The sequence below is a fragment of the Panthera tigris genome, chromosome B1 (assembly GCF_018350195.1).
Source record: "Panthera tigris isolate Pti1 chromosome B1, P.tigris_Pti1_mat1.1, whole genome shotgun sequence".
Lineage (NCBI taxonomy): Eukaryota > Metazoa > Chordata > Mammalia > Carnivora > Felidae > Panthera > Panthera tigris.
In genome coordinates this window covers 78836750-78849584 of record NC_056663.1, presented here as the reverse complement: position 1 = coordinate 78849584, position 12835 = coordinate 78836750, and the positions used below count along the sequence as shown (strand labels likewise).

Sequence of the window (12835 nt, the reverse complement as noted above, 5' to 3'; positions counted from 1 at the left end):
ATGTATATACACGTATACATGTGTGTACACACATACCAGTATCTCATTGTGTTTAGGAAGAGGAGAGTTAGCAGAGATCTATGCATTGCCAACTCTGCAGTTATCTTGCCTGAGAGCAGATTGGCCTTTCTACTTTCTCTGTGGTTTTGGGCAAGTTCTTTGAGTTCTCTGTGTATCAGATTCTCCATCCGAATCTTCGAGGATGTCTACAAGAGTGATGCAGTGTAGGACAGCATTTGGGGCCATGGGTAGGTAGGGCTTTGAGAACAGCACAGACCTCTGTGGAGGACGTTGCCGACCAGGGAGCCACTCTTGGCACACCACCGTGTGCCGTGGTCGGGCTCCTCTTTGAGCCAAGGCCTGTCTCCCTCACATTCAGTGCTCTGTAGTCCTGGTGTCCAGCTCTGTCTGGACCACTTGCTGGGGCACCCAGGGTGTCTCAGTTGTTCCTCTGTCTCTTCCTGAAGGCCAGCTGCTCTGCACATGTGTCGACACCGTCTCCCTCCACGAGCGTGTGAGCATCTTATTTTACGTGAGCTGCTTGTGTTGCACGTGCCTCCCTGTGACCTTCCGGTAGTGGTACAAATAAGCACAGTGGAATGCATTCAGGGCCTCCACCATCAGACTTGCTGTGTCTTAGGGCTGGTTCTTAAAGGGTACAGAAAATCAAAGGCCCTTGAACAGGATTTACTCTTTTTTATGTGTTTGCACCTTCATCGCTGTGCATGATCTCTTTGCAGAGAATTTATAATTAGTTAAAACTGTGTGCTTGCTCAGAAACTGTCTAAGGAAGCACTTCCTTGACTGGCTTGGGGTCTTCCCTTCTGACGACTGACACAAAATAGGGCACATAGGCAACTCATCCAGCCTCAGCTTCTGTGGAGCAAGGCTGAGCTCCAGGTGGCCACCATTATAGCACAGCCCACAGGAATGTGCCAGGAACACACCCTTTCTGCACACCAGCAATACTTAGGCCCCTAAAATGCCCAAGACGCTTTTGCTGTGTCCACTTGTCCACTGAAGTCTTGCAGCTGTCATTAAATGCTCTTGCAGAATAATCCCCTTTTGTCCCTCATATGGGCAACAAAGGAAATTGGTTTATGGCATTCAGTGGCCTTCGGTAAAGACAAAATCCAGGTCAAAATGGCCCCTGGGCCACGTTGTCAGTAGTTATGTGGTTTGTAATATATACAACAGTAAGAAACCCTAAACCAGAGTGTGGAAGAGAAAGGGATCTGTAGTAATTAAGTAGCTTGATAGCTGTTCCTTGCTCTTTGCTCTTACTGTGTGGACCTGGACTTAAGTTATGGGTTTAAACTCTAGGCTAAAGATTGATCTGTATGGTAGACACATGAGTGCTTAACCACTGTTCAGGGGAAATGCCTCCCGTATCCCCCAGGGAAGGCAGTGTTTGCGAAGTCTCAGAGCAGCCTATATTCCTGTGACTGTCACATGGACCTTCCCTTTTCTTTTGGCCCGGGAACTCCAGAAACACTTTAGCCTGGTGACCAGTTAGTCTTGCTCTCTTTTCAGGTAGGCGGCCCTTCAGCTGGTAGACCCTCCAGGTCAGTGGGAAGTGGCATCCCTCCACAGGCTGCCGGGCAGGACCGGAGGGGCCCTGGTGGGAGGATTTCTAGGAGCTGGCCATCTCTCAGACGCGCTTCCTAGACTTTGTTTGTTTACACTTGGATACGTGATTGATCCGATGCTTTGGGGAGCACGTGTGGCCCAGGTTGATCTTGTGAAGCTTCTGGTGATTCCTTTTAAAGGTCTCAAATACATAAAGAGTAGTCCTTGCAAAACAATTTAGCATTATCTTGGCAGGTTGAATCTGTACAGAACCCACAACCCAACAATTGTACTCCTGGATCTATTCCTAACCTTAAGGAATCTTTACATATTAAGTAAAAAAAGGGAGTGCCAGAAGAGTACATAATGTGGTTCTGGCTAAGCTTGGAAATAAGCAAAATAAGTAGTCTATTATTTAGAGATATGAACAGATGTGATGAGATTGTGTTTTAACCGCAGCCAGGGTAAGAGAATGAGAAATAGAACATTCAAGCTCCTGATCACCTCAGGGTAGGAAGGGGCTTTGGTGAGGGGATGGCATAGGGACAAGCCTAGGACGAGGCCTCTGTATCAGTCACACATCACCTGGGTTCTGGGTATTCACTATATTATGATGATGCTTCAGTGACTTGAATATTTGTCTTACATCTTGTTTTTATTATGCTAAAAAAAAATCCCACCATATTCTCTTCTGGAGAAAGCTTCTTACAAATTATTCTTGTCTCTAGCTCTAGTGCCCCTGTTGTTATGGGGTGGTAATTCATGAAGACATGGAAAAACCACAGTGAAATTTCACCTCATATCCATTAGGATGGCTGTTAATCAAAAAAACATCTAAAGTCACAAACAAAAAAACTAACCCTCTGGGTGCACCTGAGTGGCTCAGTCGGTAAAGCGTCTGACTCTTGATTTCAGCTCAGGTCATGATCTCACAGTTCTTGAGTTCGAACCCCACATCAGGCTCTGTGCTGACAGTGTGGAACCTGCTTGGGTGTCTGTCTATCTCTCTCTCTCTCTCTCTCTCTCTCTCTGTCTCTCTCTCTCTCTCTTGGTGTCTCTCTCTCTCTTTCCCACTGCCCCTCCCCTGCTTGAGTGCACACTCTCTCCCAAAATAAGTAAACATTAAGAAATCTTTAAAAAAAACCTCAGAAAGTAACAAGTATCGGGGACAATATGGAGAAATTGGAACCCTTGTGCATTGCTGGTAGGAATGTAAAATGTTACATGTAGCTGTTGGAAGGCAGTATGGAAAAAAATTAAGTACAGAATTACCATGGAATCGAGCAATTCCACTTCTGGATAGATACAGAGAAGAATTGAAAGCAGGGACTCAAACAGGTATTTGTACACCCATGTTCACAGCTGCCTTTTCACAATAGCCAAAAGGTGGAAACACCCACGTGTTCATTGGGTAAACAGAATGTGGCATATATATGTATAATGGAATATTCATCCATAAAAGGAATGAAAATCTGATACATGCCCCAGCATGGGTGAACCTTAAGGATATTATGTTAAGTGAAATAAGCTTGTCACAAAAGGACAAATAGTGCAGAATTCCACTTATATGAAATCCCTATAATAGGCAAATTCCTAGAGACAGAAAGTAGACTAGAGGTTCCCAGGAGCTCAGGGTGGGGAGTGAGGAGTTAATGTTTAATGGACACAGAACTTCAGTTTGGGAAGATGTAAAAATTCTGGAAATGGATGTGGATAGTGGCGATGGTTACACAACATTGCAAATATTCTTAATTCCCCTGAATTGCACACTTCAAAATTATTAAAATAGTAAATTTAAGTGCTACATATTTTACAACAGTTAAAAAAAACCACACATATTAGGGAGCATTGGTATAATTGTCATCACGTACTGATTGGGTTCTTAAGGGTGTGTGACTCGCCCAGGACCACATAGCTCTATGTGGCAGGACAGGGTGTGGCCGAGGCCCTTCCACGGCACCGGGCACATAGTTAGTGCTCTCCAGTGCTTGCTGAGTGACTGCCATACTGTCTCCCTCTGTGTCCTGGGGGTCTTCAGTGAGCAGCTGCCTCTCCACAGCCTCTTGGTTGAGTGCTGGAGCTGCCGACCTGGCCCCGACAGGGAATTGTGGCTGGTGGCAGCCCAACGTCAGGGAATTTGGTGGAACTATCTTTAGTTCACTCCCCCCATTCCATTCCCATGCCTAGTGGCTTTGGGAGCATTTGAGGAAGGTATTTACTACTCTTCAGTGCTAGTTGGGGTCCCTGGCCCCATACCCTTCATCTTAGTTGGGGCTTCTGTAACAAATACCACAGACTGGGTGGCTTAAGCAGCAGAAATGTATGTCCCACCATTCTGGAGGCTGGGAATTCTCATCAGCATGGTCGGGTTCTGGTGGGAGCTCTCTTCCCGGTTTCCTCACATGGTTTGTGTGTGTGTGGCCGGAGGGGGGGGGGGTAGTGGTAGGGAGGTTGGAAGGAGAGGAAGTGATCCTCTCCTGTCTTTTCTTACAAGGATACTTCCATCATGGAATGCCACCCTCATGAGCTCAGCTAACACATAACCCTCCCAAAGACCCTACCTCCTAATATCGTCCCGCTGGCAGTTAAGGTTTCAATGCATGAATCCTGGGCAGACACAAGCATGCAGCTCATAACACCTGCCTCGCCCTGTGCCCATGGCCTTCTCCCAGCATGAGGCTGACAGGGGCTCCACAGTTAAAGGAGAGCCAAGCTCTTGGACTGAGACAGGGAGTGTTCAGCCCTCAGGGACGGGCACCAGGGGCATGACAAAAACTGAGACCCACACACATTTACTTGCCTGCATTGGACAGGGGCATGGACATGGTGTGTGCCTGGCATCACATCTTATGTAAAGTGTCTCATTTTAATCTCAGCAGCAACTTCAGATCGCTTCTTGTCTTTTAGAAACGAGGAGCATGGAGGTCATGAGAGATGGAAGTAAATCATCCAAGGTCTCCCAGTCATTAGGGAGCCAGAGTTCCAGCCAGCATCTCATTTCTCTTAGATTCACTGCCTCTAGGAGTCAAAATCTTCCCAAAATGAGGTTCTTATTTCCAAAGCCACCTGTATCAGGGTTCTCCAGAGAAACAGAACACATAGGATGTGAGTGTATGTGAATGAGTGAATCGCTTTTGATAGATAGGTATTGGCTCATGCAGTTGTGGAGATGCAAAATCTGTAGGATAGGCCAGCAGGCTGGAGACCCAGGGAGTAGTTGCTGTCTGTGTCCAAGGGCAGGGTTCCCTCTTCTTTGAGCGATGTCAGGCTTTGTTCTGTTAAGGCCTTCAACTTCTTGAATGAGGCCCACCCATATTATGCAAGGTAATCTGCTTTACTCAAAAGTCTACTGATTTCCCTGTTCATCACGTTTAAACATCTAGAATAACGTGTGAGTCTCATGGCCTAGCCAAGTTGACACGTGAAACTATCACATTGCCATTGGAGGAAATGGTTTGACCAGTGAAGTACAGCAAGGAGTCTAGGATGGGCATTTTGGGATTTGACGCTCCCAGGAGCGTGGTGAGACCCTCACCGGCCTCATCTGAAACCTCCGAGGCACTTTCCTGTGCCTGGGGAGGCCCAGCTACGGGTGCTCTGCACTCCTTCACCCGTTCCTGCCCTCCTATCAGCCCGTGGCCACTTCCAAGCTCTTGGATACTGTAAGAGGTCCTCTCAGTCCCCTAAGTTGGTGACATTTCTTTCCTACACCTTGGGGAATTAAGAGCTGCAGAGGAAGCAGATGAGGTATGGATAAACCCCCTGGTCTAGCGGTAGGATGGGTACAGGATTCCCGACCTAGCCTGGTTTCATGTGTGCGGGCCTCCTTCACCCCTAGCTTTATGGGAAATTTCTTTTCTTTCTCTTCTGTTCAGCCTGTGTCTGTCAATACCTACTCTGTGTGAGCGTGGGCGTTGGTGCGTGTGTATCAGAGATGAAACAATGAGCACATCCAAGGTGTTCTTCCATAAACTATTTGACGGCCTCCTACTTGTAGTAGTCCTACAGGCCAAGTGCTGTAACCCCATCATGTAGGTGAGGAGGCTGAGCGGGGCCCTGAGGGTTAAGTAGTTCCCCAGGTGCACCTGGTTAGCACCTGTCAGCTGGGAGTCCCCTCCAGGCCCTCTGTCCTGAGCCTGGGGCCCCTTTCCATTGAGGTCCCCATGTTGCACAACCCCTGGGGGTCTTTCCCACGGCATCCAGTCCCCTCCCCTGCCGGTGGCTGCTCTGGTAGTATTGCCAGCTTGGGTGGTTTGGAATAAGTGGGAGCCTTTAAAAATGCTGCTCTGAGGCACAGCGTCAGGCCGGAAATCAGTGAGGGAGCAAAGAGGCAAAGAGGGAGACTTGCTGCCAGACTGCCTGGAGAGCACGTACCTAGTTCCTTCATACCTGTTCATCCTTCAAACAAATCCTCACGCGCTGGGCATGGTGCTCGGGGTGCGGTGTCCCTGTCTCATGTTAGAACCTAGACTAGAAGGGAGATAGTCCATCTCCCTCTCCCTCCCTTCCTCTCCCTCCCTCTGTCTCTCTGACACACACACACACACACACACACACACACACACACACACACACACACACAACACGTATGGTGTATAACTGGGTGCTCTGACCTAGTCTGGAGCACTAGGAGTGATCTCAGAGGGACGAACACCCAAGCTGATACCTGAAGGGTGAGGAGGCGTTGTCCAGGCATATATAGGCCGGGAGGAGAGCGTCAGAGCTGAATGAACAGCTATGCAGAGGTCATACTGTGGGCTGCCACACGTTAGTGGCTTATGAACTGCATTTCCTGAGTTGCAGTCAGCATTTCAGAATAATAGAATAAAGAGAGTGCATTGCACATAGTGAGGGAGGTGTTGTTTGATGAAGCTTTTGTGTGTTGTGTACATGTCCTTGTGTGCCGGCTTCTGATGCCCAGTAGTTCTTCTTATGGGTCGCCATCACAGCTGCATTGCTCAGCCAGCTCCTGGGCTGGTGTGCTGGCCTAGGCCACACCTCCCCTCGCCTCACTGCGCACGGCCGGCTGTGGTCAAGGCCTGAGTGGCGGCTTGCCCACACTTGGGGGTTATTAGATGCGTCTGTATTTTACTTCTAAACCCTGGTGATGCCCTTTGCTGTCCAGCCTGTGGTTATTTTCTACTGTATCCGTCATGGATATTTATGGATACCTGCAGTTTGCTAGGCACCGTGCCCAGGGTATGTTAGGCCTAGGCCCTGCCATCAGGAGCAGCCCATCCAGTGTGGCAGACACACAAGTGCCCAGATGACGCTGTGAGGCCTGATGAGTGCTGGGAATGGTCGAGGGAGTCTCCCCAGAGGACGGGGCATTTCAAGGTCTCTGAAGAGGAAGAATCACCTGGTGAAGAGGTGGGAGAAAGGCATTTCAGGTGAAAGGCATGGCACTGGTGGGGAGAGTGAGGGGAGACTGGAGATTCGAGTGGGCTGGGTGTCTGTGCATCAGACCACTAGAAGCTTGGGTTTGCTCCTGGACACAGTGGACTTTAAGCAGGGGGACATGATCAGCTCTGTGTTCTAGAGAGTTCGCTGAGCTCCTTTATGCATAGCGGATCAGAATGAGCCAGGCAGGCTGGAAGCTCGGGGACCTGTTAGGAGGCTGCGAGGGGCTGCATGAGGTCTGTAGTGGCCAAGGGGCAGGTCCTATAAATAGCCCTTGTGCAGATTTGTAACCAGACATCCCAGACATGGGCCCCATTCTCTTCTGGTTGATCCTTTAAGACACCCAGCAGTACAGTGAATTCCACAGGGAGCAAGTACTTGGGGACATTTTGGTAAAAAGCAATTTCTCTTCCTTTTCAGTGCAAACCTCGAGGGAACCCGGCTGGCTAGAAGGGACTCTGAATGGCAAGAGGGGGCTGATTCCACAGAATTATGTCAAGCTGCTGTAGTGTCCGGCCTGCGAGGCCCCACATGGACCTTTGGCTCCTGGGAACCTGCCTTCTTCCTCCAGGGCGGGACCCACAGCCCCCTGGACACGGGAACTTCAGACCATGGATTGGCACCTGAGGGGAGGGGAGGGAGACACCCCGCCAGCGGTGGGGGGAGCGGGCGCACCGCACAGAACCGTGTAGATCTGTGGAATGGGAGAAGAGTAGCAGGATTCGTGGAATGGACTTTTCATTTGTGAAGCCTGGGGACTTTGGACTGTGATTTTTAATTATCCAGTCTTCTGCCTGCCCAGCCTCCCCTGTTGGTGATCATCCCACCAGGCACTTCTCTGCACACGTGCTGCTGAGATGTAAAAGGGAAGGAACTGCACTTACTCGTGGTGTTTGCAGGCTGTGCTCTTGGCTTTGGTTGATGTGGTGTGGAGGGGGCTTGCCGCTGGCAGGCGGGGAATTGGTCCAAACCCACAGGGCAGCAGAAAGACGCTCCTTCCTAGATGGCCACCGCTGGGACCCACATTCACTCTACTTAGAGCACACTGGCGTATTTATAACAGGCTTCTCCTTGGTGCTTCTCACCTGTGTGCTGTTTCCCAAACACCACCTTTTTGCCCCAAGGTCTCTGTAAATGAAATAAAATGTAATTTACTATTTGATTTGTGTCATAATGTGGGGAAGAGATGGTGGAATTCATTCCCTCTGCAACGTTTTATGATTTGGCATCCAGTGGACAGAAACTCATTTTCCTCTGACGTTGGCACACGCAGGTAGAATTTATTAACAAGAAGCCTTGCTTATTCATAGCAGGGCGTGTTCCTGAGGGCAGCAGACTTCCCTGACGTGTGAAATCCTGGAGGGGCTCCTCCAGCCACCGGAACAGGCCTTTCCCCCATGGCCCATGTGACTCCCGAGCAGGAGTGGGGCTGAGGCTGCGCCCCCCCCCCCGGCCCCCCGCTGACTAGCTTCACCGTGCAAGTCTGTCCCCACCCTGCCCTGTGTTCCCTCTGTCTTCCAGGCCTCAGCACTAATCTCTCCATCTGCCTGAAGCCCGGCTGCAGGGTGGCTGTCAGGCCTCAGCCACGACCCTACATGTTATGGTGCCCCACCTGTGGGTGGGCCACACTGTGATGCTTCCTCATTCTTTCCAGGCACAGATTCAGCCGAATTCCTCTTTGTCCTCTGATCTGGAGTCCTGTGGAGTGTGGGACTCATTTTTAGGAGCCTCATCATTCTGAAGCCAGCCCCACCACAGAGCCTGCTGTGGGGGCCTGGCATGTCTCTCTTCCCCACGGGAGGTTCCTCAGCCCGTCAAACTTTTACTCCTAATAATTTGTCACAAGAAAGATGTGTCCGCATCGTCCCCAGATGAATTGATACAAGGCTTGCTGGCTCTCAGGTTTGAATTCACCTACACGGACCATGTAGGGTGTTCAGTTTGGGGTGATGGGTGTACAGGGGAATGGGCCTGTTGAAAAGTATCCATGTTTTACATCAAGACAGTCTCAGTGCAGCGTAATTTACAGTACTGAACTGTCCATTGGGAAAGTCCTGGGACTGCCGAGGAGCCCAGGGCCGCCCGACAGTGGCCAGCCCCGGTGTCCTGTTTTCTGAGTTATCACTTCCTGTGCATGCCCACTGCGGAAGGGAAACTTGGCTTATGAGAAGGAGTTACTGACGTGTCCCACTTTACAAAAGGCCTCTGCGGGAAAATGCAAATGTATGGGCAGTTGGAGTGGGCTCAGTATAGCACTGGGAGTGATTTCCTGGCAGTTTTCCTAATTGGTATATCCCTGTAGGGCATTGACAATAAGACCCACTGCACCAGGACTTGATTTATTTGCTTGCTTGGAGAAGATTTCCATTTTTCACAGTGAGGTGCACCCCCACCCACGGTTATCCGTCAGACTACCAACTCCCAAAGTGTGTTTACCACCACACGCTTGATCAAGGAAATTGCTACGAAGTGTGACTGCCTGTGTGATTTTGGGTAGATTAAATTGATTCTGTGATTCTTCCTCCTAAAAAGAAAATGATGCCCAGAGGTTTGGGTTGAAATGATCTAATGCAAGTAGGATGCCCGGTATGTAGTACGTGTTGAGTGAATGGGAGCTGCTATTCCTTGTATTGTTCCCACCATGACCGTCACTTGCACCTCTGTTGTCAGGGCCATCTGTGTTCTGTAGGATGCCAGTGTGGTGGTCACGAAGCCTCAGAACATGCTGGATCCAAGGGCTCCGACAGCACCAAGCCCTGCAGTCCCCTCCTGTGGCTGTCGAGGGAGGAACGCCAGAGGGGACCTGGGGTGCTTTGCTCTGCAAACAGGACTGGTGTGGCCAGGCTTGCCAAGGCCTTCAGGTAGGGAGCTTCCCTCTGGGTCTGGCCCAGGGTATACCTAGTAACGGGATCAGGAGGTGTGCTCTTACGTTGGCAGATCATCTTCGTTTCCCCAGAAGAGAAATAGGGTGTATTTGTTTCTCCGTTTCTGCTGCATGGATGTGGCCAATCCCCCGAGCGTCCGCAGGGCTCTGGCTCCTCAGCCCACCTCATCCAGCGGCCGCTCAGAACGGGTCTCCAGCTTGTATTCATTGACAATCACCAAGGGGATTGGGGACGAAAACAGACACTCAGGTGCTGCGTTTCTGCTTGCCATGGGGCTGGCTGTGGGGCTTGCATCTGATTTCATCGCCCAGGGCCTGTTCTACAGACCATATAAGAAGATGCCATGTGAGATTAGAGCTAAAGACCTTGTACTGGTTTTCCCCCTTCCTTTATGTAGCAAAAATATGTGCACTTGCAGGTATGGGCAGGGGAAGCAGTGGACTCTGCCAGTGAAGGATGGTTAACTCATTCTTGCCATACAGTGATCGAATGAGCCAGGAGAATTTATCCCGTTTTATGGATGGGAAGATGGAGGCCTCAAGGACAAAGAGCCTTGCTCAGGTTCAGTCAGCTGACTACATGTTCTTTCTGCTGTGCCATCTTGCTTCTGGGGGCCAATAAGGGACAATGGCTGTTTGGGGTTGATTTGCACTCCCCTCCAAAATGCGTATGTTGAGATCCTAACCCCTAGTACCTCAGAACGTGACCTCATTTGGAAGTAGGATGGTTGCAGGTGTAATTAGTTAAGATGAGGTTAGTAGGGTGGGGCCCTAGTCCAATATGACTGGTGTCCTTATAAAAGGGAAATTTGGACACTGAGACAGACATACATATAGGGAAGACAATGTGAAAAGACACACAGGGAGAAGACAGTCGTCCACAAGCCAAGCAAGAGAAGTCTGGAACAGATCCCTCCCTCATGGCCCTCAGAAGGAACCAGCCCTGCCAACACCTCGCTCCTGGACTTGCAGCCGATGGTTTGTGGCACCTTGTTACAGCAGTTCTAGGGACCTAAGACAGTGGCTAAAAAAAGTGTGAGCTTTGAGTTACAAACAACCAATTTTGAATCCTTTTTTTTTTTTTTTTAAACTATTTTATACTTTGGTGACCTTGGGCAAGTGAACTTGCCTCTTTATGCTTCAGTCCCCTTCTGTGCAATAGAGAACAGCACCAACCTCATTGAGATGTTGTGACAAAAGATAAGTGCCTGAAGGGTGCCCAGCGGGAAAGAGTTTGGTAAATGGAGATGGGAGAAGGTAGACAGCAGGGTACCCTGGTGGTGGGAATAGTCTCTGTCCCCCTTCTTGTCTCCTGGCCACTCACTGCTTTCGTCCAGGTACTTTTCCAAAGGCCATTCCTCGGCTTTCCCTTTACATGGTCTGCCCTTTCCTCTCCTTCCCAGGGGCATACTTTGCCTCTGTAATCTTGCCCTTGTCTTTGTTCCCTATTCACCTTGGTTCTGGCCCCCTTCTCACCTTCTGACTGTTCTCCCCTCCAATCTCTCAATGCTGGTCTTGGTGACTCCTTTCTCAGCCAGATATTTTCCATGCCTTTTTTTAATCTTCCTGAGCCACATAACTTTCCTTCCTTCCTCCTATCCAAAGATGTCATTCCAGGAGCATGTCCTCAAACGGCTTTCCTGCTCCAAGCTCTGCAAATGTCTTCTCCAGTGCCTGTCAGCACTCTTTTTCCTTGACTGGCCGGGGCAGTAATTTATTGCCACCCTCCTCGGGTAACCTGGCATAGTCTCCTAATGCTCATGTCTGCAAACAAAGTTTCTCAATCTACTGGTTGGAGGAATATCTCTGAGAACTCTTCCCTATCAGAAAAGATCAACTTGATTGGAAAGCAGACTTCTGCTTTTTGTCCAGCAAGAGACCTGCACTTTGAACTTGGGCAGTAAATGCACAATATTGATTTAGACAGCTCAGTGTCATGTGCTGGTGTCTAGATTTCTTCTTCCATGGAGGATTTCAGCAGCAAGGAAACACTGCAGGAGAAACACGCTCCAACACGGCTTCGTAGTAGCTGTGACCCTTTCTGTAGCTGTGACCATGGATAACTTGGAAACTGCTATCCTGGCAATGTAAATTCTATGAAAAAGTATCAGGGTAATTGCCAGTGTAGATTGATTTAATGATCCCAAATTTCACCCCTCTTTGAATCCATGTCCCTTTTTGTGGAGCCCTCCATGATGACTCTAGACTTGACCTTGTAACCTGTTTTGGCCAATGGCATAGGAGCAAACTTGATGCAATGGGAGGCTTGAAAAGTGTTATACCTTCCCCTTCCTTTCTTATTAGAGCCTTGCCTTTACCATGAAAATTCGCCTAGGCTGGTCCGCTGGAGGATGAGAGGCCACGAGGAGCAGAACTATCCCAGACCAGTCGGACTGCTGCTTAACTGCAGATGCCCCATGAGGCCAGATTCCACCGAGCCTGGTCCAGGTTGGCAGAACCCTCCCAGCTGATTTGTAAACTCACTAGAAATAACAAACGGTGGTTGATTCAAACCCCGCTACATTTTGGGGTGGTTTGCAGCTACCGGCCTGCTACTCTGCTCCGTGGTTTGCTTTGCTTTGGATATAGTCTTGGTCCATGCTGACCGTTAAGATCATATTCTAATCTTCTCTTATCCAGTGTTGTTGGGAAAGCCACAGTGTTACTTCCAAGAAAACTGCTGCACTGACAATCGGAGGGCTTGAAATTAAAGTGCCAGGGAGACTTGTAATCAAGTCATTTTAGTCTGTGTACACTCACAGTTTATAAAAAGTATGTTAGAGCTGACTTTAACATAGAGGGACAATGTTTTCTATTTGATTGAGGGGCATTCAACACACAGAAGCAAACAAACCCCTAATTATAGATGCATCACTGCGCATAATCTTCACTGCTCTGGTGTGCAGTGGCTGGCTGTCTCAGGGGAAGTGTCTTCGTTCTCAGCTAAGGATTCCTAAACGTGCAGCTGGATTCTTTGGGTCT

At 49.3% G+C, this 12835-nt stretch overlaps 1 protein-coding gene across 4 annotated transcripts in view; it reads left to right on the top strand.

The window, feature by feature from the left end:
* ARHGAP10 (Rho GTPase activating protein 10) overlaps nt 1–8129 on the top strand; it is a 322459-nt gene extending 314330 nt beyond the window's left edge. For all 4 annotated transcript variants that reach the window (XM_042983812.1, XM_042983811.1, XM_007091814.3 and 1 more), the window contains one exon: nt 7390–8129. In XM_042983812.1, coding sequence (XP_042839746.1) covers nt 7390–7478 — 89 coding nt within the window. In that variant the 3' untranslated portion in view covers nt 7479–8129. The remainder of the gene's footprint in view (nt 1–7389) is intronic.
* Nucleotides 8130–12835: the final 4706 nt, after the last annotated feature.